At 48.7% G+C, this 24,490-nt stretch overlaps 1 protein-coding gene across 1 annotated transcript in view; it reads left to right on the forward strand.

Moving 5' to 3' along the window:
• Nucleotides 1-24,490, forward strand: part of PTGFRN (prostaglandin F2 receptor inhibitor) — a 110,284-nt gene that overhangs the window by 31,487 nt on the left and 54,307 nt on the right. The window contains exons 2-4 of the mRNA XM_054166068.1: nt 15,203-15,568; nt 16,826-17,245; nt 20,967-21,350. Coding sequence (XP_054022043.1) covers nt 15,203-15,568; nt 16,826-17,245; nt 20,967-21,350 — 1,170 coding nt within the window. The remainder of the gene's footprint in view (nt 1-15,202; nt 15,569-16,825; nt 17,246-20,966; nt 21,351-24,490) is intronic.

The raw sequence follows: 24,490 nt of genomic DNA on the forward strand, positions 1-24,490 counted from the left end.
TGATCTCTGAGATCTTTTCCAACTTTATTGGCTCTATGATTCATGAGGTTCACCAAGGCCAAGGGCAATGTCCTTCACCTGAGCCAGGGCAATCCCCAGTATCAATACAGGCTGGGGGGATGAATGGAGTTGGAAGCAGCCATGCCAAGAAGGACTTGGGGTTACTTCTGTGCTTGTAGCCCAGAACGCAAATCGTATCCTGGACTGCATCAAAATGTGTGTGACTGGCAGGTTGAGGGAGGTGATTCTGCCACTCTGCTCCACTCTGGTGAGACCTCAGCTGGAGTACTGTGCCTAGCTCTGGAGACATAAGAAAGACAGGGTCCTGCTCAAGCAGGTCCAGAGGAGGGCTGTAAAGGTTACCAGAGGAATGGAGCACCTTCTCTAAAGGATGGGCTCAGAGAGTTGGGTCGGTTCGGATTGGAGAAGATAAGGATTCAGCCTTTTGGTACCTAAAAGTGGCCTACAGGAAATATGAGGCCTGACTCCTTGTCCAAGGTCAGATTGGCTGGAGCTTTGAGCAGCCTTATCTAGTGGCAGATCTCTCTGCCTATGGCAGGAGATTGGAACTGTCTCACCTTGAAAGGTCCCTTCCAAAGGGAACTTTGCTGTGGTTCTTTCATAATGAAGACCTATGTCCTGGTGAAAACCTTGTGGTTTCCTTAGGTGCACTTGAAATTCCTTTTGTTGGGGTTAGAGGGGGATAGGTGGAGGAGTGGTAGATGAGGAGGGTGAATGTGAAAGGCAGTAGGTTGTTCCTGCACTGTAAAATACGTTGCTTAACATTCTCCAGTTCATCTTAACCCGTGTGGTACAGACACAGTCCAGCGGGGAAGGTGCTGAGTTTTTCACCCAGTGCTGCAGATGTGGTTTCTGTGAGATAACTCAGATGGCATGGAGATTAGAGCAATCCAGCAGCCTTGGAATTTGATAGCATTTCTGAGGCTTTGCTTAAGATGCAGTATGTGTTTCTTCATCCTGATAGAGATAATGGGTTTTAAGCAATTACACCCAGGCTAATTCCTTTTGATAAGAGCTCTACATTAGCTAAAAAAAGAATCCCAGCCGCCTGGGAAAGAACAATGTAAATGTATCTCATGGAACCCTTTCATTTGCTCTGCTCTGATAGCTGCAGAAGATATGCTGCAGATCTTCCAGGCTATGAGAATCTGTCAGTCTTTTTGTTGCTTTTTTCCAGCAGGGAGCATTGCAGTCAGAGAATAGAATAGAATAGACCGGGTTGGAAGAGACCTTCAAGATCATCAAGTCCAACCTATCATCCAACACCACCTAATCAACTAAACCATGGCACCTAGCACCCTATCAAGTCTCCTCCTGAACACCTCCAGTGATGGTAACTCCACCACTTCCCTGGGCAGCCCATTCCAATGGGCAATCACTCTCTCTGTGTAGAACTTCTTCCTGACATCCAGCCTAAAAAACCTCCCCTGGTGCAGCTTGAGACTGTGTCCTCTTGTTCTGGTGCTGGTTGCCTGGGAGAAGAGACCAACCCCCACCTGGCTACAACCTCCCTTCAGGTAGTTGGAGAGAGCAAGATCACCTCTGAGTCTCCTCCAGGCTAAGCAACCCCAGCTCCCTCAGCCTCTCCTCACAGGGCTTGTGTTCCAAACCCAGTGCTGTCGAGATTTGCAAGGCATGGAGGGAGCCCTGTCCACCTCAGGTGATTCTGGACTGCTGGTAGTGATTACAGCTGTGACATGGAAAAAATCAAATTCAGTGTCTTTCAAGAGAAGCCTTTTGTTCCCCCTCAGTGCAGGCTGTCTGGTTGTGAGGTGCAGGTTGCTTCTGCTGATTAGGGCAATGCAATTTTGTAATGTAAAAAAAGTGGCAAGAGCCTGCCACTTTATTTGGCATAGATCCCAACCCCAACTGTGTCTGTCTGCACTGGAAAGAAGAGTGTGATGATGTTGTGTTAAGCAGGAGTGATAAGGGATTTCACTCAGAATATTTTGTTCCTTTCTCTTTTTGAGACCAGTAAAGAAGTTTCAGTAGCTGGCAATGTTTCTGGTACTTTCTTTAAGAATAAAAGGAATTTCCTGATCTCTTTAATTTTTCCTCATATATATATATATACACAGTGTAGGGTATAAAGTTTAACTGATTGCATTAAAAAAGGAAGGGAAATCCCAAAGCAACAGCATGAGATTGAACACATCCAAGTGCCAGGTTCTACACATTGGCCACAACCACCCCATGCAGTGCTAGAGGCTGGGGTTGGAGTGGCTGAGAGCAGCCAGGCAGAAAGGGACCTGGGGGGACTAGATGGCAGGAGGCTGAACATGAGCCAGCAGTGTGCCCAGGTGGCCAAGAAGGCCAAGGGCATCCTGGCCTGCATCAGGAAGAGTGTGGTCAGCAGGAGCAGGGAGGTCATTGTGCCCTGTGCTCAGCACTGGTTAGGCCACACCTTGAGTCCTGTGTCCAGTTCTGGGCCCCTCAGTTTAGGAAAGATGTTGAGTTGCTGGAAGGTGTCCAGAGAAGGGCAACAAAGCTGGGGAGGGGTCTGGAGCATATAGTATAACAGTGTCTAACCCACATTCTTCCTCCTCACTAAAGAAAATGTGAAGATATGTTATATACAGCATTTCCACAAATATTCCTGGCCTGGATCAGGAACAGTGTGGCCAGCAGGAGCAGGGAAGTCGTCGTGCCCTGTACTCAGCACTGGTTAGGCCACACCTTGAGTCCTGTGTCCAGTTCTGGGCCCCTCAGTTTAAGAAGGACATTGAGACACTTGAACATGTCCAGAGAAGGGCAACAAGGCTGGGGAGAGGCCTTGAGCACAGCCCTGTGAGGAGAGGCTGAGGGAGCTGGGGTTGCTTAGCCTGGAGAAGAGGAGGCTCAGGGGAGACCTTCTTGCTCTCTGCAACTCCCTGAAGGGAGGTTGTGACCAGGAAGGGGTTGGTCTCTTCTCCCAGGCAACCAGCACCAGAACAAGAGGCCACAGTCTCAAGCTGTGCCAGGGGAGGTTGAGGCTGGAGGTGAGGAGAAAGTTCTTGCCAGAAAGAATAATTGGCCATTGGAATGTGCTGCCCAGGGAGGTGGTGGAGTCACCATCACTGGAGCTGTTTAAGAGGAGACTGGATGAGGCCCTTGGTGCCATGGTTTAGTTGATCAGATGGTGTTGAGTGATAGGTTGGACTTGATGATCTCTGAGGTCTTTTCTAACCTGGTTAATTCTAATTCTAGTTTGTGTAAACCTGCCTCTTCTAGGCAAACCCTATTGTCTATTAAAAAAATCCCAAGTACTAAAAGTACTGAAAGGTTTTTAACCATGGTAGGCATGTGTGTTACAACTTGCTGTTTCTCTGCCAGATAGTCACAGATGACATTGCTGATGTGGAGCTTCCTGATGATAATTGGAGCTGGGAGGGGAGGCAAGGGGAAGATGGGAGATAAAGGTCATAAACTCCCAGGCTGGTATGCTGTAGTTCTCCTTCTCTAGAGAAGAGCCTGTGAATGCATGGCATGCTGTGTGTCCCTTCACCTGTCTGCTTGCTAAGAAAAACTGCTGAATGCCTCCCAGTGGGATCCTGATCCGTTCTCTTTCTAAATCAAAGAGGATGTCTCTCTTTGGAACAAAAAAACCAAACCCAACACCTGCAGAAAGAAAAACCTTTTTTTTTTTTGTCCCTGTTGTAAACCAGCTTCATGCATCATGAACACTGTGGTTATTAAACCATGTGTAGTGGGTTGAAGTTCCCCCCGACATTAACTTTGCCAGACCGATTGAGTTAGATGCAAATGGAGCTGTATTTACAAGCTAAATCTACACAGTGTCACAGTATCACTAAAGTTGGAAGAGACCCCAAGGATCATCGAGTCCAACCTGTCTCCACAGACCTCATGACTAGACCATGGCACCAAGTGCCACATCCAATCCCCTCTTGAACACCTCCAGGGACGGTGACTCCACCACCTCCCTGGGCAGCACATCCCAATGACGAACGACTCGCTCAGTGAAGGACTTTCTCCTCACCTCGAGTCTAAACCTCCCCTCTACAATGGGATGCAATGAATGTGTACAAACTAGGCAGGAGTTATGATGCTATACAGGTATTTACAATTAATAAACAGCACAAGGACCCCCCTTGGCCAAGGACCAGGGGAAGCTACCAGCTTCTCCCTCCCTGCCCTCCCCTTACCCCCTGTACAAAAGGGACAAGGGAAAAGAGCAGGGGAGTTAGACGTAGCCAAGGCCAGACAAAGCACACACATTCTCTCTCCTGAGCGAAGCAAAACAGCCAGAGATCAGAAGAGAGAAAAGGGCAGAATTGTTATGGCACAGCTCCTCTTATTCCAGATATTTACCCAGTGAATTTGTTTAGAATCATCTTTTGTTTCCCTTTTTACACCCAATGGTGATTTGTTTATATTTTTCTACTTCTCTGCTCAAAATCTGCAGCTCAATTTTAAAGGCACAGCCTAAAACCACACCATGCAGTGCAGAAGTTGGATATTTGGGTTTTTTTTTTTCTAGAGAAAGGAGGCAGAGTACACAGCTTCAGTCGTGGGGAATCTTGCTTATTCCCTAGTGTGGCACCAGCAGGGTTGTGCAGGCTCAAGGGCTTGGTTTACACAGCGCTAAAGCAAAGCAGTGCCGGAGTTCAGGGAGGGGAAATTGTTACTCCCATTGCAGAGTTGGCTGCACTATTATATATATATTTTCTTTTCTTTTCCTGTCATAAGCTGTTGTGATTTTGAAAGGGCTACTTCCTTCCCAGACATGCAATGTTTAGTTGGCAAATGAAACAACATTTTGTTTGAAAAGCTCTTTTGAGATGAAAGGCATCAGCAGAGTTGTGGCTGTGTCTCCCGTGACTGCTCTCGTTGAGGAGCTGGACTGTGTGTTCTGAGCCTTTCTGATGCAGAAGCTCAAGTGCTTAGTCTGAGCCAATTTACTCACTCTTCAGCTCTTACTTTTTTGGCTTTAATTGGCTTCCTACTGCATGTCACATTGCATTTTCCTTTGGCTGGCGGATGTAGAGTCGACCTCCTTCTCTGGGCTGCTAGAAGAACGTGTTTTATAATTAGATAGAGCTGTCTAGTGCAGGCTGGGGAGAAGCACCTTGTGCAAGAGTGCTGAAGCAGAAGTGTGTTCCTTGCAATGATATTATCTTTTCAGCCTTGTGGGCAACTCCACAAATTGCTTCTCATCTTGTTCTTTCATAAATGATATGTAGATACAAAACCTGCGTGCAGATGAAGCTCCTAGAAGGCTTTTGTCATCTGCAGCAATGTCCCTAATGCAAAAGCAAATCCTCACCAGCCTGTTCCTTGAGGAATAGTGCAGCTTGTTGAGAGCTCAAACAGAGCAGCTGTTCTGTAGATCCTGCACAAATTTTCTGCCTTGTTTTCTTGGTTATCCTAAAAATGACAAGTTGCTATTCAGTGTACTTGGATTGACTTCACAACCTATCTATTCAGTCATCTGATCTCATTGTTCTCTTTGAAAGGATTGCATTTAATGACAGCAATGAGATGGTGCATCTAGGTGATGGGACAAATTAATTTAAGTACCTCCATGCAGCATTGCTAGGGAACAAACACTGGCTTAAAACTGCCTAGAGGGCCCCTCAGTTTAGGAAAGTTGTTGAGTTGCTGGAAGGTGTTCAGAGAAGGGCAACAAAGCTGGGGAGGGGTCTGGAGCACAGCCCTGTGAGGAGAGGCTGAGGAAGCTGGGGTTGCTTAGCCTGGAGAAGAGGAGGCACATAGGAGACCTTCTTGCCATCTAAAACTCCCTGAAGGGAGGCTGTAGCCAGGTGGGGGTTGGCACTAGAACAAGAGGACACAGTCTCAAGCTGTGCCAGGGGAGGTTTAGGCTGGATGTTAGGAAGGAGTTCTTCCCAGCAAGAGAGATTGGCCATTGGAATGTGCTGCCCAGGGAGGTGGTGGAGTCACCATCCCCGGAGGTGTTCAAGAGGGGATTGGATGTGGCACTTGGTGCCATGGTTTAGTTGATCAGATGGTGTTGGGTGATAGGTTGGACTTGATGATCTTGAAGGTGTCTTCCAAGCTGGTCTATTCTGTTCTATTCAACTATCTTACCTCTGTTAATATGACAGGCCCTTGATTATTGTTCTACCTGGAGCCACACTTTCTTCTTGTTGCTGGATGAGTATTTAGTGTGTTCCCCTGGGAGAGACCTCTGATGAAGTACTTGGCAAAGAGCCATGTGATTGCCCTGCTTTTTGGATGTTTCTGGCTCATTCCTGCAAAAGCACCACTGCTACCTGGTAGTCCTGTCACCTGTCTAATGATCCAAAGGAGCAGGTCCCATCCTTTGTATGCTGGCCTCTTTGCAGGGGCATCATACAATCATAGAATCAATAAGGTTGGAAAAGACCTCAAAGATCATCAAGTCCAACCTGTCACCCAACAGCTCATGACTAACTAAACCATGGCTTCAAGTGCCATGTCCAGTCCCTTCTTGAACACCTCCAGGAACGGCGACTCCACCATCTCCCTGGGCAGAACATTCCAACAGCTCACAACTCACTCTGTGAAGAACTTTCTCCTCACCTGGAGCCTAAACCTCCCCTGATGCAGCTGACTGTCCTCTTATTCTGGTGCTGGGTGCCTGGCAGAAGAGACCAACCCCCACCTGGCTACAACCTCCCTTCAGGGAGTTGTAGACAGCAAGAAGGTCTCCCCTGAGCCTCCTCTTCTCCAGGCTAAACAACCCCAGCTCCCTCAGCCTCTCCTCACAGAGCTGTGCTCAAGGCCTCTCCCCAGCCTTGTTGCCCTTCTCTGGACACATTCAAGTGTCTCAATGTCCTTCTTAAACTGAGGGGCCCAGAACTGGACACAGGACTCAAGGTGTGGCCTAACCAGTGCTGAGTACAGGGCACAATTAATTCCCTGCTCCTGCTGGCCACACTCTTCCTAATGCAGGCCAGGATGCCATTGGGCTTCTTGGCCACCTGGGCACACTGCTGGCTCATGTTCAGCCTCCTGTCAACCCATCCCCCCAGGTCCCTTTCTGCCTGGCTGCTCTCCAGCCACTCTGTCCCAGGCTGTAGCACTGTCTGGGGTTGTGGCCAAAGTGCAGCACCTGGCACATGGACTTGTTGCAAGCCATCCTGTTGGACTCTGCCCAGCCTGTCAAATAGCTCCTTGCAATTTCTTCTGGTGGTTTGGCAATTCAGTAAAGATAAACGTTTGTTATGAGGCAAGTAATCCTGTGCTCAGGCAGGTTTGATGTCCAGCATTGCAGTTTACGATACTGAGTTCTTACTAAGCACACCTCTTGGAAGGGTCAGTAAAACTGGCAGGCACTGGATTGTCAAAGTTCTGTTGTTTTCTGTCGCTGGTGTGTCCTGTTCTGTCCTGCTTCATCTATTTCTGCAGTTAAATGGCAGTGAATTTGTTAAGAACATGTCACCTTGTATTAATAGTGAGATGTATTAGGTGTCATGGAAAAAGAAATGTTTCTGACAAATGTACGGAGTTTCAAAACTTTTGTATCATGAAAACTGAAATGAGTTTGCTGTAGGAATAGGGGGGGGGTGTGTGTATTTGTGGAGGCTCCTTGTTTAGCTGCCTGAGTAGAATGAACTTCACATCTTGCCAAGATCAGTCTGCAGCAGTGCCTTCCTCTACAGCTACATGAAATGTTAATCTCTAATGCACTGCAAAGAATATCACACCTTATTTAGTAGCTAGGGATACTCTGCTGTTGACTGCTGCAGGACAAAAGGCAGAGCCCTGAATTCACAGCTTGCCAGGCACTGAGCCTCCTGGGTCTTCTTGAAGTGCAGCTTGTGTTGGAGTGTCTGCCCTGTTCATTTTTCTCCTTAACTATGGGCAAGGCACAGCAGATGTTCTGCAGTAAGTTCTCATTCTCTTATCTTGATGCTGTATCTGTGTGCTTCTGCCTTGGAAGAATCCTAATTTGTCTTAGAATGTTATTGTTTGTAAAGTGTAAAATAGTGACTGTTATACAGGCTGTCCCTCTTCCTTCCTGCAGCCTGTGCCCACTGTACTCCTTCCAACTTTGTGCTAAACTGGAACTGAGCCAGCAGTGTGCCCAGGTGGCCAAGAAGGCCAATGGCATCCTGGCCTGCATTAGGAATGGTGTGGTCAGTGGGAGCAGGGAAGTCATTGTGCCCCTGGACTCTGCATTGGTTAGGCCACACCTTGAGTCCTGTGTCCAGTTCTGGGCCCCTCAGTTTAAGAAGGACATTGAGACACTTGAAGGTGTCCAGAGAAGGGCAACAAGGCTGGGGAGAGGCCTTGAGCACAGCCCTGTGAGGAGAGGCTGAGGGAGCTGGGGTTGCTTAGCCTGGAGAAGAGGAGGCTCAGGGGAGACCTTCTTGCTCTCTCCAACTCCCTGAAGGGAGGTTGTAGCCAGGTGGGGGTTGGTCTTTTCTCCCAGGCAAGCAGCACCAGAACAAGAGGACACAGTCTCAAGCAGTGCCAGGGGAAGTTTAGGCTGGAAGTGAGGAGAAAGTTCTTCACCGAGCGAGTCGTTCGTCATTGGGATGTGCTGCCCAGGGAGGTGGTGGAGTCACCGTCCCTGGAGGTGTTCAGGAGGAGATTGGACGTGGCACTTGGTGCCATGGTTTAGTCATGAGGTCTGTGGAGACAGGTTGGACTTGATGATCTCTGAGGTCTCTTCCAACCTTAGTTACATTTGAGACTGTGCTTTTGGGACTGTGCTGTGGGGAGGGGGTGTCATCATTGCTTTGCAACAATAGGTTATGCACTCTGAACAGTCTGTTGAGCAGTATCACAGTATAACTAAGGTTGGAAGAGACCTCAAGGATCATCGAGTCCAACCTGTCTCCACAGACCTCATGACTAGACCATGGCAGTCCCAGTGTCCTTTGGCCTGCCTCTAATGAAAGTACTTAGAGGACACAGTCTCAGGCTGCACCAGGGGAGGTTTAGGCTGGATGTGAGGAAGAAGTTCTACACAGAGAGAGTGATTGCCCATTGGAATGGGCTGCCTGGGGAGGTGGTGGGGTCACCATCATTGGAGGTGTTCAGGAGGAGACTTGATGGGGTGCTTGGTGCCATGGGTTAGTTGTTTAGGTGGTGTTGCACTGGTTGATGGGTTGGATGTGATGATCTTGAAGGTCTCTTCCAACCTGGTCTATTCTATGTATTCTATGTATACTTATCACCCCCACCCTTATTTAATGTCAAAGGGTCTGTATCACAGTATCACCAAGGTTTGAAGAGACCTCAAAGCTCATCGAGTCTGACCTGTAGTGACCTTGGAAGGAGAGAAATTCAGTTGTTGGTGCTAATCTCAAAAGAAATAAGTAACTCTGCAGCCCTTGGCATATTAGTCATGGCTTTGTCACCTCTGGACTGGCTCAGTGCAGTGCGCGGTCTGCGGGTGTACCGCTGGAGACACGCAGGGCAGCGTTGTCTGCTCAGTTTAGTGTCACAGGAGAAACATCAGCATTTGAGGAGTGCCCTCAGGATTCTGAGGTGACTTCTCACAGTGGGCTGATGGAAGCTGGTTGGGCTGTCAGGCAGCGCTTTAAAGCTTGCCTGCTGCTCTTACTGCTTTTTTCTTAAGAGGATAAGTTGAAGGATTGAATGGGGCTGCAACTTAAGACCTAGCGAGGACATGTCCAAGCCCTGCACGTTTCTTTAGTTGTTTTTTTTGTTCATTATTTTTCTGTACCAATGATTTTAATGTATGGTGCTTGTGTTTAGAGAGGTATGTCCAGAGAAGGGCAACAAAGTTGGTGAGGGGCTTGGAACACAAGCCCTATGAGGAGAGACTGAGGGAGCTGGGGTTGCTTAGCCTGGAGAAGAGGAGGCTCAGGGGAGACCTTATTGCTCTCAACTACCTTAAGGGAGGTTGTAGACAGGCAGAGGATGGTCTCTTCTCCCAGGCAACCAGCACCAGAACAAGAGGACACAGTCTCAAGCTGTGCCAGGGGAGGTTCAGGCTGGATGTTAGGAAGAAGTTCTTCATAGAAAGAGAGGTTGCCCATTGGAATGTGCTGCCCAGGGAGGTGGTGGAGTCACCATCACTGGAGGTGTTCAGGAGGAGACTTGATAGGGTGCTTGATGCCATGGTTTAGTTGATTAGGTGGTGTTGGATGATAGGGTGGACACGATGATCGTGAAGGTCTCTTCCAACCTGGTCTGTTCTATTCTATCTCAAAAGACAACTGGCTGTGGAGCAATGCATAGGCAGTGGAGGTTTTTCTCTCTGATTCACATGTGAGTGGTGGAGAGAAGTCCAGCTTCCCTCTTAGGACTTATCAATCACTTGATCAGGTACATAGCCATCTTCTGGGAGGGGTATAAGGGCTAAGAGATTAGCCCCAGCTGGTGTTACAGATGAGTTTAAAGCAGTAGTAGTGTTGAATACAAGAGGTGATGGCACTGACTGAGCTTGTACACGTGAAACAGCCTGGAAAGCAAAACGGCGTGCAGGGAGTTAGGAACTGGAGAGGTAAAGGCAGTGTCAGTCCTTGGTTCAATTGTTTGCTGAACTGTAACTGGTGTGCAAAAAATGTCCTTTCTCTTGTAGTTTTGATCATTGTGTACAGCTGCTTCTGTAGTTTTTAAATACCCACAGAAATCTTGATACTTCTCCATGCTGCTCTGGAGGGGACAGGCTACACTTTATAACAGGTTCTCCGGTGGGTGGTTTCTCTCCATGAGACTAACTTTGCCCACACCTGCATACCTATTGGTATGATAGTTCTGAGCCAGTGAGTGGAGTCTTAATTTGCATCAAGAAGACATGCAGAGTGATAGGAGGGGAAGGCTCAGGAAGTATATTGGTGTTGATGTCATCAGCTGGTGGCTTTCCCAATAAAGCTGGTAAATTAGAGCAGCTGTGGGTTGCTGGACTCTGTGCACTTGGGGGGAAGGGGAGGTGTTTGCTTAAATGTGACTGCCTCTTCAGCATCTCAGATTGTCCTTTTGGTCTAGTTGCTATTGATGCTGTTATGAACACCTATTTGGTTTCAGCAAGATCTGCCCTTTGGTGTTTTGGCTGCTCCTGTTCTACCTGGCTGGTAAAATATCTTGCTGTGGATGCAGAGCCGGGGGGATGCAGCAGACTGTTCATGTTTGGAGTCTGACTTTAGGTAGTACTCCTCTGTTTCTGAAAAACTGTCTCTGATTGGAACTGTGAATCGAAGCAGTTTGTTCTTTTGGGAAGTAGGAACCTGCCAAAATCTGTGTGCAGCTGCTGGGGTTATTCTTTGTGCTAGAGAGCCAAATCAACCAGAAAAGCCTCTTGCTGCATCTTTGACAGGTCCTCTGGCTAGTTTAAGTGGTTCACTCTTTTGCCTGGAGCATGACATGCTGCTTTCCCAGCCTTCTGCAGAGAACTGCTGTTGTTCTGTCCTAGTGAGGCAGTCCCACAAAGCATGGTCTGAACACTCTGTGCTCCTCTGCTCTGGAAGGAGCCTGGTCTGCTCATGCTCCAATGTTCTGAGAGGGACCTTGACCGACTGGGCAGAGTCCAACAGGATGGCATTCAACAAGTCCAAGTGCCGGGTGCTGCACTTTGGCCACAGCAACCCCATGCAGAGCTACAGGCTGGGGTCAGAGTGGCTGGAGAGCTGCCAAACAGAGAGGGACCTGGGGGTGCTGATTGACAGCTGCCTAAACATGAGGCAGCAGTGTGCCCAGGTGGCCAAGAGGGCCAATGGCATCCTGGCCTGTATTAGGAATAGTGTGGCCAGCAGGAGCAGGGAGGTCATTGTGCCCCTGTACTCTGCATTGGTTAGGCCACACCTTGAGTCCTGTGTCCAGTTCTGAGCCCCTCAGTTTAGGAAGGACATTGAGACACTTGAAGGTGTCCAGAGAAGGGCAACAAGGCTGGGGAGAGGCCTTGAGCACAGCCCTGTAAGGAGAGGCTGAGGGAGCTGGGATTGTTTGGCCTGGAGAAGAGAAGGATCAGGGGTGACCTCATTGCCCTCTACAACTACCTGAAAGGTGGTTGTAGACAGGAGGGGGTTGGTCTCTTCTCCCAGGCAACCAGCACCAGAACAAGGGGACACAGTCTCAAGCTGTGCCAGGGGAGGTTTAGACTCGAGGTGAGGAAAAAGTTCTTCACTGAGTGAGTCGTTCGTCATTGGGATGTGCTGCCCAGGGAGGTGGTGGAGTCACCGTCCCTGGGGGTGTTCAAGGGGAGATTGGACGTGGCACTTGGTGCCATGGTCTAGTTGTGAGGTCTGTGGTGACAGGTTGGACTTGATGATCCTTGGGGTCTCTTCCAACCTTGGTTATACTGTTACAGTCCATGAAAGAGGAAATGTGTGTTAGACACAGGTGTAGCTGTAGAAATCCAGCCAAGCAAACTGTGTCTCTTGAAATCAGTTCTTCCTTTTCAATAGCTGGGTAGGCAGGGAAGCTCCCCTGTCTTAGGCAAGCTGTGGCCCTTCAGGGCAGGAGTCACTAAGCTTGTTTTTGGAGAACGTCGACTTAGGATTCTTCTGGCCCTCAAGTTAGGGGAGAGTTAGTTTCCTGATGTCAGCAGATGACTTACAAAAACACCTGATTAGATTATGCTTCCACTGTAGTAATGAAAACCACAGAGTAATGTTAATGTGACCAGTGATGTCCCTCAGGGGCATGTGTTGGAACCAGTGTTGTTCAATATCTTTATCAGTGACACAGACCGTGAGATTGAGCGAGCCCTCGGCAAGTTTGATGATGATGCCAGGATGAGCGGTACGGTTCTCAGGACTGAAGGATGGGATGCCATCCAGAGGGACCTAGCCAGGCTAGAAAACAAGAGGACATAGTCTCAGGCTGCGCCAGGGGAGGTTTAGGTTCGATGTGAGGAAGAAGTTCTATACAGAGAGAGTGATTGCCCATTGGAATGGGCTGCCTGGGGAGGTGGTGGAGTCACCATCACTGGAGGTGTTCAGGAGGAGACTTGATGGGGTGCTTGGTGCCATGGGTTAGCTGTTTAGGTGGTGTTGGATTGGTTGAGGGGTTGGATGCGATGATCTTGAAGGTCTCTTCCAACCTGGTCTGGTCTATCCTATTCTATCCTATTCTATTCTATTGGTTGGACACGATGATCTTGAAGGTCTCTTCCAACCTGGTTTATTCTATGTATCCTATCCTATCCTATCCTATTCTATTGTATTCTATTCTATTCTAAAAGTGGGCTCAGGAGAACCTCCTGAGGATCAGTAAGGTGAAGTGCAAGGTCTTGCATCTGGGTTGGGGCAGTCCATGTTACCAGCACAGGCTGGGGGATGATGAGGTCGAGAGCCACTCTGCGAACTTGGGGGTACTGGTGTATGAGAAGCTGGACATGAGCCAACAATGTGCACTGGCAGCCCAGAGGGTGAATTGTGTTCTCAGCTGCACCAAAAGAAGCATGGCCAGCAGATTGAGAGAGCTGGTTCTGTCACTATATTCTGGTGAAACCTCGTCTGGAGTACTGTGTCCAGCTTTGGGGCCCTCAACACAAGAAAGACATGGACCTGCTGGAGCAGATCCAAAGGAGGGCCACAAGGATGATCAGAAGGCTGGAGCATGTCTCCTAGGAAGACAGGCTGGGAGAGTTGGAGTTGTTCAGCCTGGAGAAGAGAAGGCTCCAGTGAGACCTTTTAATTACATTTCAGTATCTGAAGGGGACCTGGGTGAAAGCTGGGAAGGCACTGTTTAGAAAGGCTTTTAGCGATAGGATGAGGGGCAATGGTTTGCGATAAGAGCAGGGTGGATTTTGGTTGGGTGTTAGGAATAAGTGCTTGGCAATGGGGGTAGTGAAATACTACAACAGGTTGCCCAGAGAAGTGGTGGAGCCTCCATCTCTGGAGACATTCAAGGTCAAGCTTGGTGGGGCCCTGAGCAACCTGATCTAGTTAAAGATTGCCCTGCTTACTTGGGGTGTGGGGGTGTGTTGAACAAGACCTTTGAGGGTCCTTCTCAACCTGATGCATTCTAAGTATCTTACATAGCATGTGGTTTGTAGTAGTAGAAAAGCTGGTACCCACTGGACCTATGGCTAGTTCTCTCTCCTTTTTTGCTTTTTCCTTCCCCTCCCCCCTTCCCCCCCATCCCCCCCTTACAATTTTCCCATTCTCAGTAAGCAGTGAAACATGGATTAGCTACATAAAGAATGGTGCGTTTAGGAGCTCCTGCTCCAGTGATGTTAAACCCTGTTCAGTATCTTTATTGATGATCTGCAGGAGGGAATGGAGTCAGTCATCAGTAAATTTGCAGATGACACCAAGCTGGGGGCAGGAGTTGATCTGTTAAGAGGGTAGGAGAGCTCTGCAGAGGGACCTTGCTAGGCTGGGCAGAGTCCAAGGGCAGGAGATTGAACACATCCAAGTGCCAGGTTCTACACATTGTCCACAACAACCCCATGCAGTGCTACAGGCTGGGGTCAGAGTGGCTGAGAGCAGCCAGGTGGAGTGGGACCTGGGGGTGCTGGTCGACAGTAGGCTGAACATGAGCTTGCAGTGTGCCCAGGCAGCCAAGAGGGCCAATGGCATCCTGGCCTGGATCAGGAACAGTGTGGCCAGCAGGAGCAGGGAAGCCATTGTGCCCTGTACTCTGCACTGGTTAAGCCGCACCTTGAGTCCTATGTCCAGTTCTGGGCCCCTCAGTTTAAGAAGGACATTGAGACATTTGAACGTATCCAGAGAAGGGCAACAAGGCTGGGGAGAGGCCTTGAGCACAGCCCTGTGAGGAGAGGCTGAGGGAGCTGGGGTTGCTTAGCCTGGAGAAGAGGAGGCTCAGGGGAGACCTTCTTGCTCTCTCCAATGCCCTGAAGGGTGGTTGTAGCCAGGTGGGGGTTGGTCTCTTCTCCCAGGCACCCAGCACCAGAACAAGAGGACACAGTCTCAAGCTGTGCCAGGGGAAGTTTAGGCTTATGTTGAGGAGAAAGTTCTTCACAGAGAGAGTTGTTAGCTGTTGGAATTGTTCTGCCCAGGGAGGTGGTGGTGTCCCCATCCCTGGAGGTGTTCAAGAGGGGATTTGATGTGGCACTTGAAGCCATGGTTTGGTTAGTCATGAGGTGTTGGGTGACAGGTTGGACTTGATGATCTCTTAGGTCTTTTCCAACCTTATTGATTCTATGATTCTATAATAAATGTTAGTGGAAAACACTGCTGTTACTAGTTCTAGCTCTCTGCAGAATGGGGTGCTCAGCCTTACTCTGTTCCTGTGGTTGAAGTTTTTCCTGGTAACTTCTTTAACTGTATGTTCTCTCTCTGTTTATTCTCTTTCCTAGCCTTCTGCAGAGGGCGCATCGTGAGGGTGCCGAGAGGTCCTCTCATTCGTGTCCTGGGCACAGAGGCGGTGATCCCTTGCAGTGTCAGTGACTACGACGGCCCCAGCGAGCAGAACTTTGACTGGGAGTTCTCCCGGGAGTCTGACTTCGTGCGGATAGTGAGTACCTGGGATCCTACCTTCACCTCTGAAGAGTACCAAAGGCGTGTGGGCCGCGGGGATATCAAACTGAGACGCAGCAGCAACGACGCCGTGGAGCTTGTGATTAGGAACATCCAGCCGGCTGACCAGGGGAGGTACAAGTGCTCCACGCCCAGCACCGATGCCACCGTCCAGGGAAACTACGATGCGGAGGTTCAAGTGAAAGGTAGTTCTGAGGAGCGAGGGGTGCTCTGAATTTGTTCTGGATACTGGTTGTGCATGTGCCTGTAAGAGTGCTGAATTTCTGCTGCTTAGGGGCATTTTATTCAGTTTTTTCTTCTTCCTGTTATTGTTGGGAAGGGGGAAGGGGAATGGGGAAGGGAAAGGGGAATGGGGAAGGGAAAGGGGAATGGGAATGGGGAAGGGAAAGGGGAATGGAGAAGGGGAAGAGGAATGGGGAATGGGGAAGGGAAAGGGGAATGGGAATGGGGAAGGGAAAGGGGAATGGAGAAGGGGAAGAGGAATGGGGAATGGGGAAGGGAAAGGGGAATGGAGAAGGGGAAAGGGGAAGGGAAAGGGGAATGGGGAAGGGAAAGGGGAATGGGGAAGGGAAAGGGGAATGGGAAAGGGGAATGGGGAAGGGAAAGGGGAATGGGAAAGGGGAATGGGGAAGGGAAAGGGGAATGGGGAAGGGAAAGGGGAATAGAATGGAATAGGAATGGGAATAGAATGGAATAGGAGTAGAATGGAATTAACCAGGTTGGAAAAGACCTTTTAATTCACCTAAAGCCAAAACTGAAAACTGGCAAGTGTGATAGCAAAGACAAGTGAGGTGAAGAGAGGCTGTTTGCTATGAATACCACTTTCTCCCTTGTCTGTGTGGTAAATATGTAAATAAAAATGAGAAAACTAAGCAGTGAGTTCTCTAAAAGTGTCTGCAAATATTTAATGTCCCTGAAACTCTGGGCAAAGAGGATGACTTCAGTTACAAAACCCTAGCTTGTCTTCTCTCTCTTATTTATAGTGTTCTTTAGAGAGCCTTTCTGTGTGAAGGAGGTTACCTTGCGTTTCTCCTTGAGCGTTTGATACTGTAGTCATACTCTGGCTTTGTTCTGTCACGCAAGCTTTTGTGGTGGTAGCTTGTGAGACAGGTTTTTTGAAGTGTCTTGTCTTTTACTCTCATGCAAATCAAGATGGTTCTGGATAGGCCTAGTCAGAGTGATGATATGTGGATAAGAAGCTAAAGCCAAGGGAAGGGTGAAAGACTTTGAATGCTTGTTGCGTTTTGTTTGGAGCCCTTCCTCCAATGGATTTTTTTTTTTGGCTGAATTTCCTCGTTCCTGGAATATAGTGGTGTGGGAAAAGGACTGATTGACCAGGTGTTGCTCTGTGGTGGTTTTGCTGCCTCATATCTGAGCTGGTGAGGGTGGATGTTTGCTGTTTGCTTCCATTTCATGATGCACGTGTCTGTTTCTTTGAATAGTGATTTCGGATGGCTTGTCAGTGAGCAGCTCAAAAGCACGTTCCTCAATGTCTCTCAGGCTGTCTGAGGGCGACTCCTTCAAGCTGCGCTGCTCAGCAGTTACCACCTCAGCGGAGCACACTCACCTGCATGTCACCTGGCAGATCAAAAGTGGACCGGGTTGGCAGGACATCCTGTCTTTGACTCACGAGGGCAAATTCCAGCCGGGTCCTGGCTACGAGGAGCGCTACCGCAACGGAGATGTCCGCCTGGACACGGGAGCCAATGACACGTACTGGATATCGGTGTCCCAGGCCTCCTCAGTGGATGGAGGAGCCTACAGGTGTCTTGTGAGCGAGTGGGTGAGAGGGGCGGATAGCTCGTGGCAGAAGATTCAGGAGAAGAATGTGGAGATAGCAAGTGTGATAATCCAGCGGACCGGTGAGTGCTACTGATACTCTGGTGTCATAGCTGGTACCACAGTGTCACCAAGGTTGGAAGAGACCTCAAAGATCATCGAGTCCAACCTGTCGCCACAGACCTCATGACTAGACCATGGCACCAAGTACCACATCCAATCCCCTCTTGAACACCTCCAGGGATGGTGACTCCACCACCTCCCTGGGCAGCACATTCCAATGGCCAATTCCTCTCTCAGTGAAGAACTTTCTCCTCACCTCCAGCCTAAACTTCCCCTGGTGCAGCTTGAGACTGTGTCCCCTTGTTCTGGTGCTGGTTGCTAGAGAGAAGAGTCTGACCCCTTCCTGGCTACACCCACCTTTCAGGTAGTTGTAGAGAGCAATGAGGTCACCCCTGAGCCTCCTCTTCTCCAGGATAAACAACCCCAGCCTCTCCTCACAGGGCTGTGCTCAAGGCCTCTCCCCAGCCTTGTTGCCCTTCTCTGGACACGTTCAAGTGTCTCGATGTCCTTCTTAAACTGAGGGGCCCAGAACTGGACACAGGACTCAAGGTGTGGCCTAACCAGTGCAGAGTCCAGGGGCACAATGACCTCCCTGCTCCTGCTGGCCACACTCTTCCTGATGCAGGCCAGGATTCCATTGACCTTCTTGGCCACCTGGGCACACTACTGGCTCATGTTTAGGTGGCTGTCAATCAGTACCCCCAGGTCCCTCTCTGTTTGGCAGCTCTCCAGCCACTCTGACCCCAGCCTGTAGCTCTGCATGGGGTTGCTGTGGCCAAAGTGCAGCACCTGGCACTTGGACTTGTTGAATGCCATTCCACTGGACTCCGCCATCTGTCCAGTTGGTCGAGGTCCCTCTGCAGAGCCCTTCTGCCCTCTAACTGACCGACATCTGCTCCCAACTTGGTGTCATCTGCAAATTTGCTGATGACTGTCTCAATCCCCTCATCCCACCTGCAGCAATGTGTGTCCAGACTGTGAGAATTTGAGAGCAGAAACTGGGTAAGCTGAGCTAAGTGAGGACATATTCCAGGAGACACTAAAGTGCTGTTTTAGATAACTGGCCTGTTTACATCTTAGGTGCCAGCAAATGCCTGGCATGATATTTCTAGCTTTTATTTTGGGGAGAAGGAGGATGTGATGGTATGGAAAGATTAACTGAAATCTCTTAGATGCCTAGACCTAGGTTTAACCTCATCCTTACTTCACTTCAGATTGCTTCTAGTTTTCATAGTTCTTAAATGAACATTGTATTTAACCCCTGAGCACCCCAGCCCTTTCCTCTGGTCTCGTTAATGTCCAGTTGCCCCACAGCTGCGCTGGCTGGGTGAAAATGCCCAGTGATTCAGTGACAGATGTGAAGGTTTTCTGTGTGTTGTTTATCAAAACAACATAGAAAGGCCAAGAGAATGAAGGCAGGCAGTGATAATTCAACAGGCCAAATTATCCAGTCATTTTGTGATTGACAGTGGATCCCTGGCCTCCATGTTGGCAGGGGTCTAGCACAGGAATGGTTCTGTTAAACACACCACTGCATGCTTGACTAAGGAGACAAAAATACATACAGTGCTGTGCTGAGGATATCCAGATAACCCTGCCAATATAGATTTCAGGAATAGATGCAGTAAGCACTTAATTGCATTAGCACTACCACTGCTAGTGGGAGGAGGGAGAGCAGAGGAGGCTGATTGTGTTTTCCCATTCAGTAGGTGGAAAACCAGGCCATGATGGTCCCTCAGAAATGTGAGACTGTGATGTTGATTTAGAAGTGCTCAGACAGTAAGGATATCTTTTTTCCATTCTTGTAATCCTTTAATCACTGTAGGGAGAACCCAGAACTTCTGAGGTTTTTGGCTAACTTGTTTGAATGCACTCTTAGTATCCTGTGAAACTTGACAAGCATCAATCTGCTTCCTCTCTTTCAGGGTGCCAGTTGCACAGCAGGTGCTTTCTGCTGAGGCAGGGCTTTGCTTAGTTAGGAACTGTAACTCTCCATTTTGTTTCAGTTTTGAAGAGTTTGCTTTAAGTAAGTGAAGTTTAATCAGCAGCTGAAAACTCATGCTTGAGGATGGCCAGGACCAGTAGCAGTGCAGTTTTTTAGTGTGATTTGGGAGTGTGGGTTGGTTTGTGGGATTTTTTTATTCCATTTGTTGGGTGTTTTTTGAGGTGGTAGAAGCCCCACACCTGCAGGCACTGAAGGTTAGGCTGGATGGGGGCCGTGAGCAACCTGATCTATTTAAAGCTGTCCCTGCTCACTGCAGGGGGCTTGGACTAGGTGACCTTTAAAGGTCCCTTCTAACCCACAGTATTCTGTGCTTTTTAGCTCAGCCATTGGCAGCACTGGCACTTTGTTAGGGGCATGAAGGGTTTTTAAGTGATGCTAAATGGGATAGGCTATTCCCCAGCAAAATGTTGTGTGAAGTTTTACTCACACATCCTGTAGCTGAGCTTCAAGAGCATCTTGTGCTTACATCTGAAACCTCATGCTAAAATTAACATGAGTTGTAAATGGTATCACAGTATAGTATCAGTCAGGGTTGGAAGGGACCACAAGGATCATCTAGGTCCAACCCCCCTGCCATGGGCAGGGACACCCTACACTATATCAGGCTGGCCAGAGCCTCATCCAGCCTGGGCTTAAACACTTCCAGGGACAGGGCCTCAACCACCTCCCTGGACAACCCATTCCAGGGCTTCACCACTCTCACGGGGAAGAACTTCCTCCTCATGTCCAGCCTGAATCTCCCCACCTCCAGCTTCATTCCATGCCTGGCTGCTGCTGGACTTCTTCACCTGTTGTAAACTATGGGGTTGAATTTGTGCAAACAAAAGTGAAAAAACCCACCAAAACCTCCCACCAAAAGCCCCCCACTCCAAACCACAAATAAGCTTACCCCCCCAAAAAAACCCCAAACAACCCCCACCAAACCCCCCCAAAACCAAAAGACTGAGTTCACATATCTAATGAAAAAAGTCATGTCAAAGGTTCTTTGTGTAACTATGGGTTTTTTTTCTACTGTTGCTCTTCCATCTACTTGTTCATCACTTTCATCTCCTAAAATCATGACATCTTTGGGCCTGACTTTGCTCTGATATGTCTTTTTCAGTAGTGCCTTGTACACTATGTATATAACCCTAAGTGAGGGTTTAAGGTATTATTGCTGCCTTCTGTTAGCTTCCATTTGATGTTTCTGCAATGCACCTGAGGTCAGTCAGGACTCTGACATGTGGCTGTGGCTGCTTCTCATCTAAATCTGTTCTCTTAGAGGAGCTCAAAGCCATCTCAGCAGAAACAAAGCTGAGTTCTAATGTAGTTCCTAGGGATTTCAGTGGACACTTTCTCTTCTGAGAGATAATCCTTGGCCCCCTTGTGAGACCAGAAAATCCTGTGTGTGTTTTCCTGCTACACAAAGGTGATGTGTGGTCTGTGACTGGGACAAAGCCATCATGCTGTTGGGTTATACAAATCCTGTTCCCCTTCCCTTCCTCCCTCAGCCCTCTTGAGGTATCCTTTTCTCAAGTGCTGATGTGTATTTCCCTTGTAATAATAGATCATGAAGCTCAATACCCAACAGACATTTGGAGGTGGAGCTTACTGAGCATAAACTTCCGCAATAAAACGTGAAGTCCTGGGCAATTTACAGTAGCTCTTGTAAAATAAACCAGCCAGTGGGTTTTGTTTGGTGTTTTTTGTTTCTGTTGATTCTGTTGTTTGGTTTTTAATCTCTCTTCATTTCTAAGCTCTAGATGTGGTCATTTCAACAAGCAATGTGTCTGTGACTGAAGGGGACTCCTTGGATCTTACGTGCAACATCACGACAGACAGGAGCGGTGTTTTCCAGGCGGGACTGATGTGGTATTTTTCCGTGTCACCTGATGATACTTTGTCAGATGCTCAGGTTTTGCTGAGCATGGACCACGATTCTGTTGTCAGTGACTCCACTCTCATCAGCCTGAGCCACATAGATAGGAACTCCTATCGCCTGTTAGTGCGGGATGTGGCTGTGGAGGACTCCGGCTACTACTTCTGCCAAGCAGCCGTCTGGGTGCCGCTGCACAACGGGAGCTGGCATAAGGTGGTGGAAAGGACATCTGCGCCAGTCAATGTGGTGGTGACAGCAATAGGTGAGCGATTCTACTTGAACTGTTCATTCCTTGGTCCCATCAGAAGTGGGAGAGGACCTTGCAGAATGGCTTCTGTGCAAGTTTCTCATTCGTATCTATCATCTACATGTAGGGTGCCCCTCGCATGTAAAAACAGAGATGTGTCCTATGCAGCTTTGCCTTTGTACATTATGGGGGTTTAAGGATCCCTTAGTGTGTGTCCCATCCATGCTCTCCACTTTCTTATGTCACTGAACAGTCTGTAAATGGGAAATGCAACTTAAAATCCTACCTTGTTTTCCAGTGGTTGGAGCTGCTCCTGTTGTCATTTTGCCCCCTTTCACCTCCCTTGTACCATTAGCAGGGCTCTAATCCAGCCGCAGTAGTCCTCTTTGAGCTCTGAACACGATACCAGTTTCCTCCCTATATTTTGGAGTCATTTACCATGAAAATTGTTTATAATGGGAACTTAGAATGAACTCCAAGAGCTTTCAAAGTTGGGGTTTTGTTTTGCTGTTTTGATCACTGGAGAGAGGCGTCCAACCGAAGGATTTAGTGTGGGATGTGACTATACTGCTTTGTTCTTCTCTCTCAACACACAAGTTCATTTTATGAATCATAGAACCAATAAAGTTGGAAAAGACCTCAGAGATCAAGTCCAACCTATCACCCAACACCTCATGACTAGCTAAACCATGGCACCAAGTGCCATGTTCAAACCTTCTCTGAACACCTTCAGGGATGGGGACTCCACCACCTCCCTGGGCAGCACATTCCAATGGCCAATTACTTTTTATGGGAAGAACTTTCTCCTCACCTCCAGCCTAAACTTCCCCTGGTGCAGCTTGAGATTGTGTCCTCTTGTTCTGGTGCTGGTTGCCTGGGAGAAGAGACCAACCCCCACCTGGCTACAACCTCCCTTCAGGGAGTTGTAGACAGCAAGAAGGTCTCCCCTGAGCCTCCTCTTCTCCAGGCTAAGCAACCCCAGCTCCCTCAGCCTCTCCTCACAGGGCTGTGCTCCAGACCCCTCCCCAGCCTCACTGTCCTTCTGTGGATACATTCAAGTGCCTCAATGTCCTTCTTAAACTGAGGGGCCCAGAACAGGACACAGGACTCAAGGTGTGGCCTAACCAGTGCTGAGTACAGGGCACAATGACCTCCCTGCTCCTGCTGGCCACACTATTCTTAATGCAGGCCAGGATGCCATTGGTCTTCTTGGCCACCTGGGCACACTGCTGGCTAATGTTCAGCCTCCTCTCTGCCTGGCTGCTCTCCAGCCACTCTGACTATACAGAAAGAGTGATTGCCCATTGGAATGGGCTGCCTGGGGAGGTGGTGGAGTCGCCATCACTGGAGGTTTTCAGGAGGAGACTTGATGGGGTGGTTGGTGCCGTGGGTTAGTTGTTTGGGTGGTGTTGGATTGGTTGATGGGTTGGACGCGATGATCTTGAAGGTCTCTTCCAACCTGGTTTATTCTATGTATTCTATGACCCCAGCCTGTAGCACTGCCTGGGGTTGTTGTGGCCAAAGTGCAGCACCCAGCACCTGGACTTGTTAAATGCCATCCTGCCCATCTGTCCAGCCTGGAAAGAACATAGCTGTTGAGTAGTGTGATCAAGTGAGAGAGACTTGGCTTGTGGCTAGTGGTGTTGATTGCCATGGTGGCTCACTAAAACAGGTTTTTTCCTGCAGACTTCCCTGCACCTCAGTGTGGTGCATTTTTATCATTCAGTCCTAGAGGTGAGGGGATTTTGAGCCTTCTGGACAAGCAAAGGATTCCTTGTGTGCTTGAAGTTAGGGCTTCTGTATGTTGCTTCAGCATTTCTGCAGCAAGTTCTTTTAATTCAGTAGTGGGGGAAATATATCTACTTGAAGAGAAATTTGATGGTCTCTGTTCTCATCTCTCTTTATTCCCCAGTTGTTGTTGGTTTTCCTTTCTTACAGCTCTAATACTGTCCGTGTGTATTAGAGCTGTAAGAAGGGAAAACCACCTCCAACAGCTGGGGAATAAAGAGAGGTGAGAGTAGAGACCATCAGTTGTTCATTTAAGACTGGTTGACTGAATGAGGAATGGAAGCTATAGTTAAGAGATGCAACAGGCTTATCTGATCTACCTGGCATACAAGGGCAGGCTGACACTATCTTTCTTTACACCCCTTTGCAAAGACAAAACTGTTATGAAGATCCAGTGTCTCATATGTATGCTGTAGTTTGTGAAGCTTTTGCTTTGCATTATCCCAGCTGCACTCTTAAGCTTTAGAGGTCTCTCTTCATGTGGATATCCTTAAAAGTCAAGTTGTTTAATTCTTGGTATTTGTCCCAAACTCCTTCAAAACTTCTACAAAGCCTGGTATTTCAGGGATAGGTCTAGAGATGTCAGCCTACCTGTCCTGTCTCCTAGTTTAATCTTGGGGAGAGAATAGTTTTGAGCAGGTTGGTGAGAGGTCTGGAGCACAGCCCTATGAGGAGAGGCTGAGGGAGCTGGGGTTGCTTAGCCTGGAGAAGAGGAGGCTCAGGGGAGACCTTCTTGCTCTCTCCAGCTCCCTGAAGGGAAGTTGCAGCCAGGTGGGGGTTGGTCTCTTCTCCCAGGCAACCAGCACCAGAACAAGAGGACACAGTCTCAAGCTGCACCAGGGGAGTTTTAGTCTGGATGTTAGGAAGAAGTTCTTGCCAGAAAGAGAGATTGGCCATTGGGATGTGCTGCCCAGGGAGGTGGTGGAGTCCCTGTCCCTGGAGGTGTTCAAGAGGGGATTGGTTGTGGCACTTGGTGCCATGGTTTAGATAGTCATGAGGCATTGGGTAATAGGTTGGACTTGATGATCTCTGAGGTCTTTTCCAACCTTGTTGATTCTGTGATTCAGAAGCAAAGCTCAGGCTGGTGTTGCAGGATGCTGTAGGTAAGGTATCTGCACCTCCTAAAATTCATGAAATATTGATTGTGTTGGCAGCATGAGTAGGGGAGAACTGGCAGAGCTGTAGTCTTTGCTGTTAGTTCCCAGCCCGTGACTGGATGTGATTATCAGGGCCTAAACACTCTCCAGGTACCTGTGCAGAGCCTCTTGTCACCAGAAACTGCTAGTACTGTCCAGTTCAACAGGCAGAGCTTCTCCACCATCAGAGCTACCTGAAGTAGGCTCATGTAAAAAGAGTGCACTCTGAAG

The sequence above is a fragment of the Dryobates pubescens genome, chromosome 12 (genome assembly GCF_014839835.1).
Source record: "Dryobates pubescens isolate bDryPub1 chromosome 12, bDryPub1.pri, whole genome shotgun sequence".
Classification (NCBI taxonomy): domain Eukaryota; kingdom Metazoa; phylum Chordata; class Aves; order Piciformes; family Picidae; genus Dryobates; species Dryobates pubescens.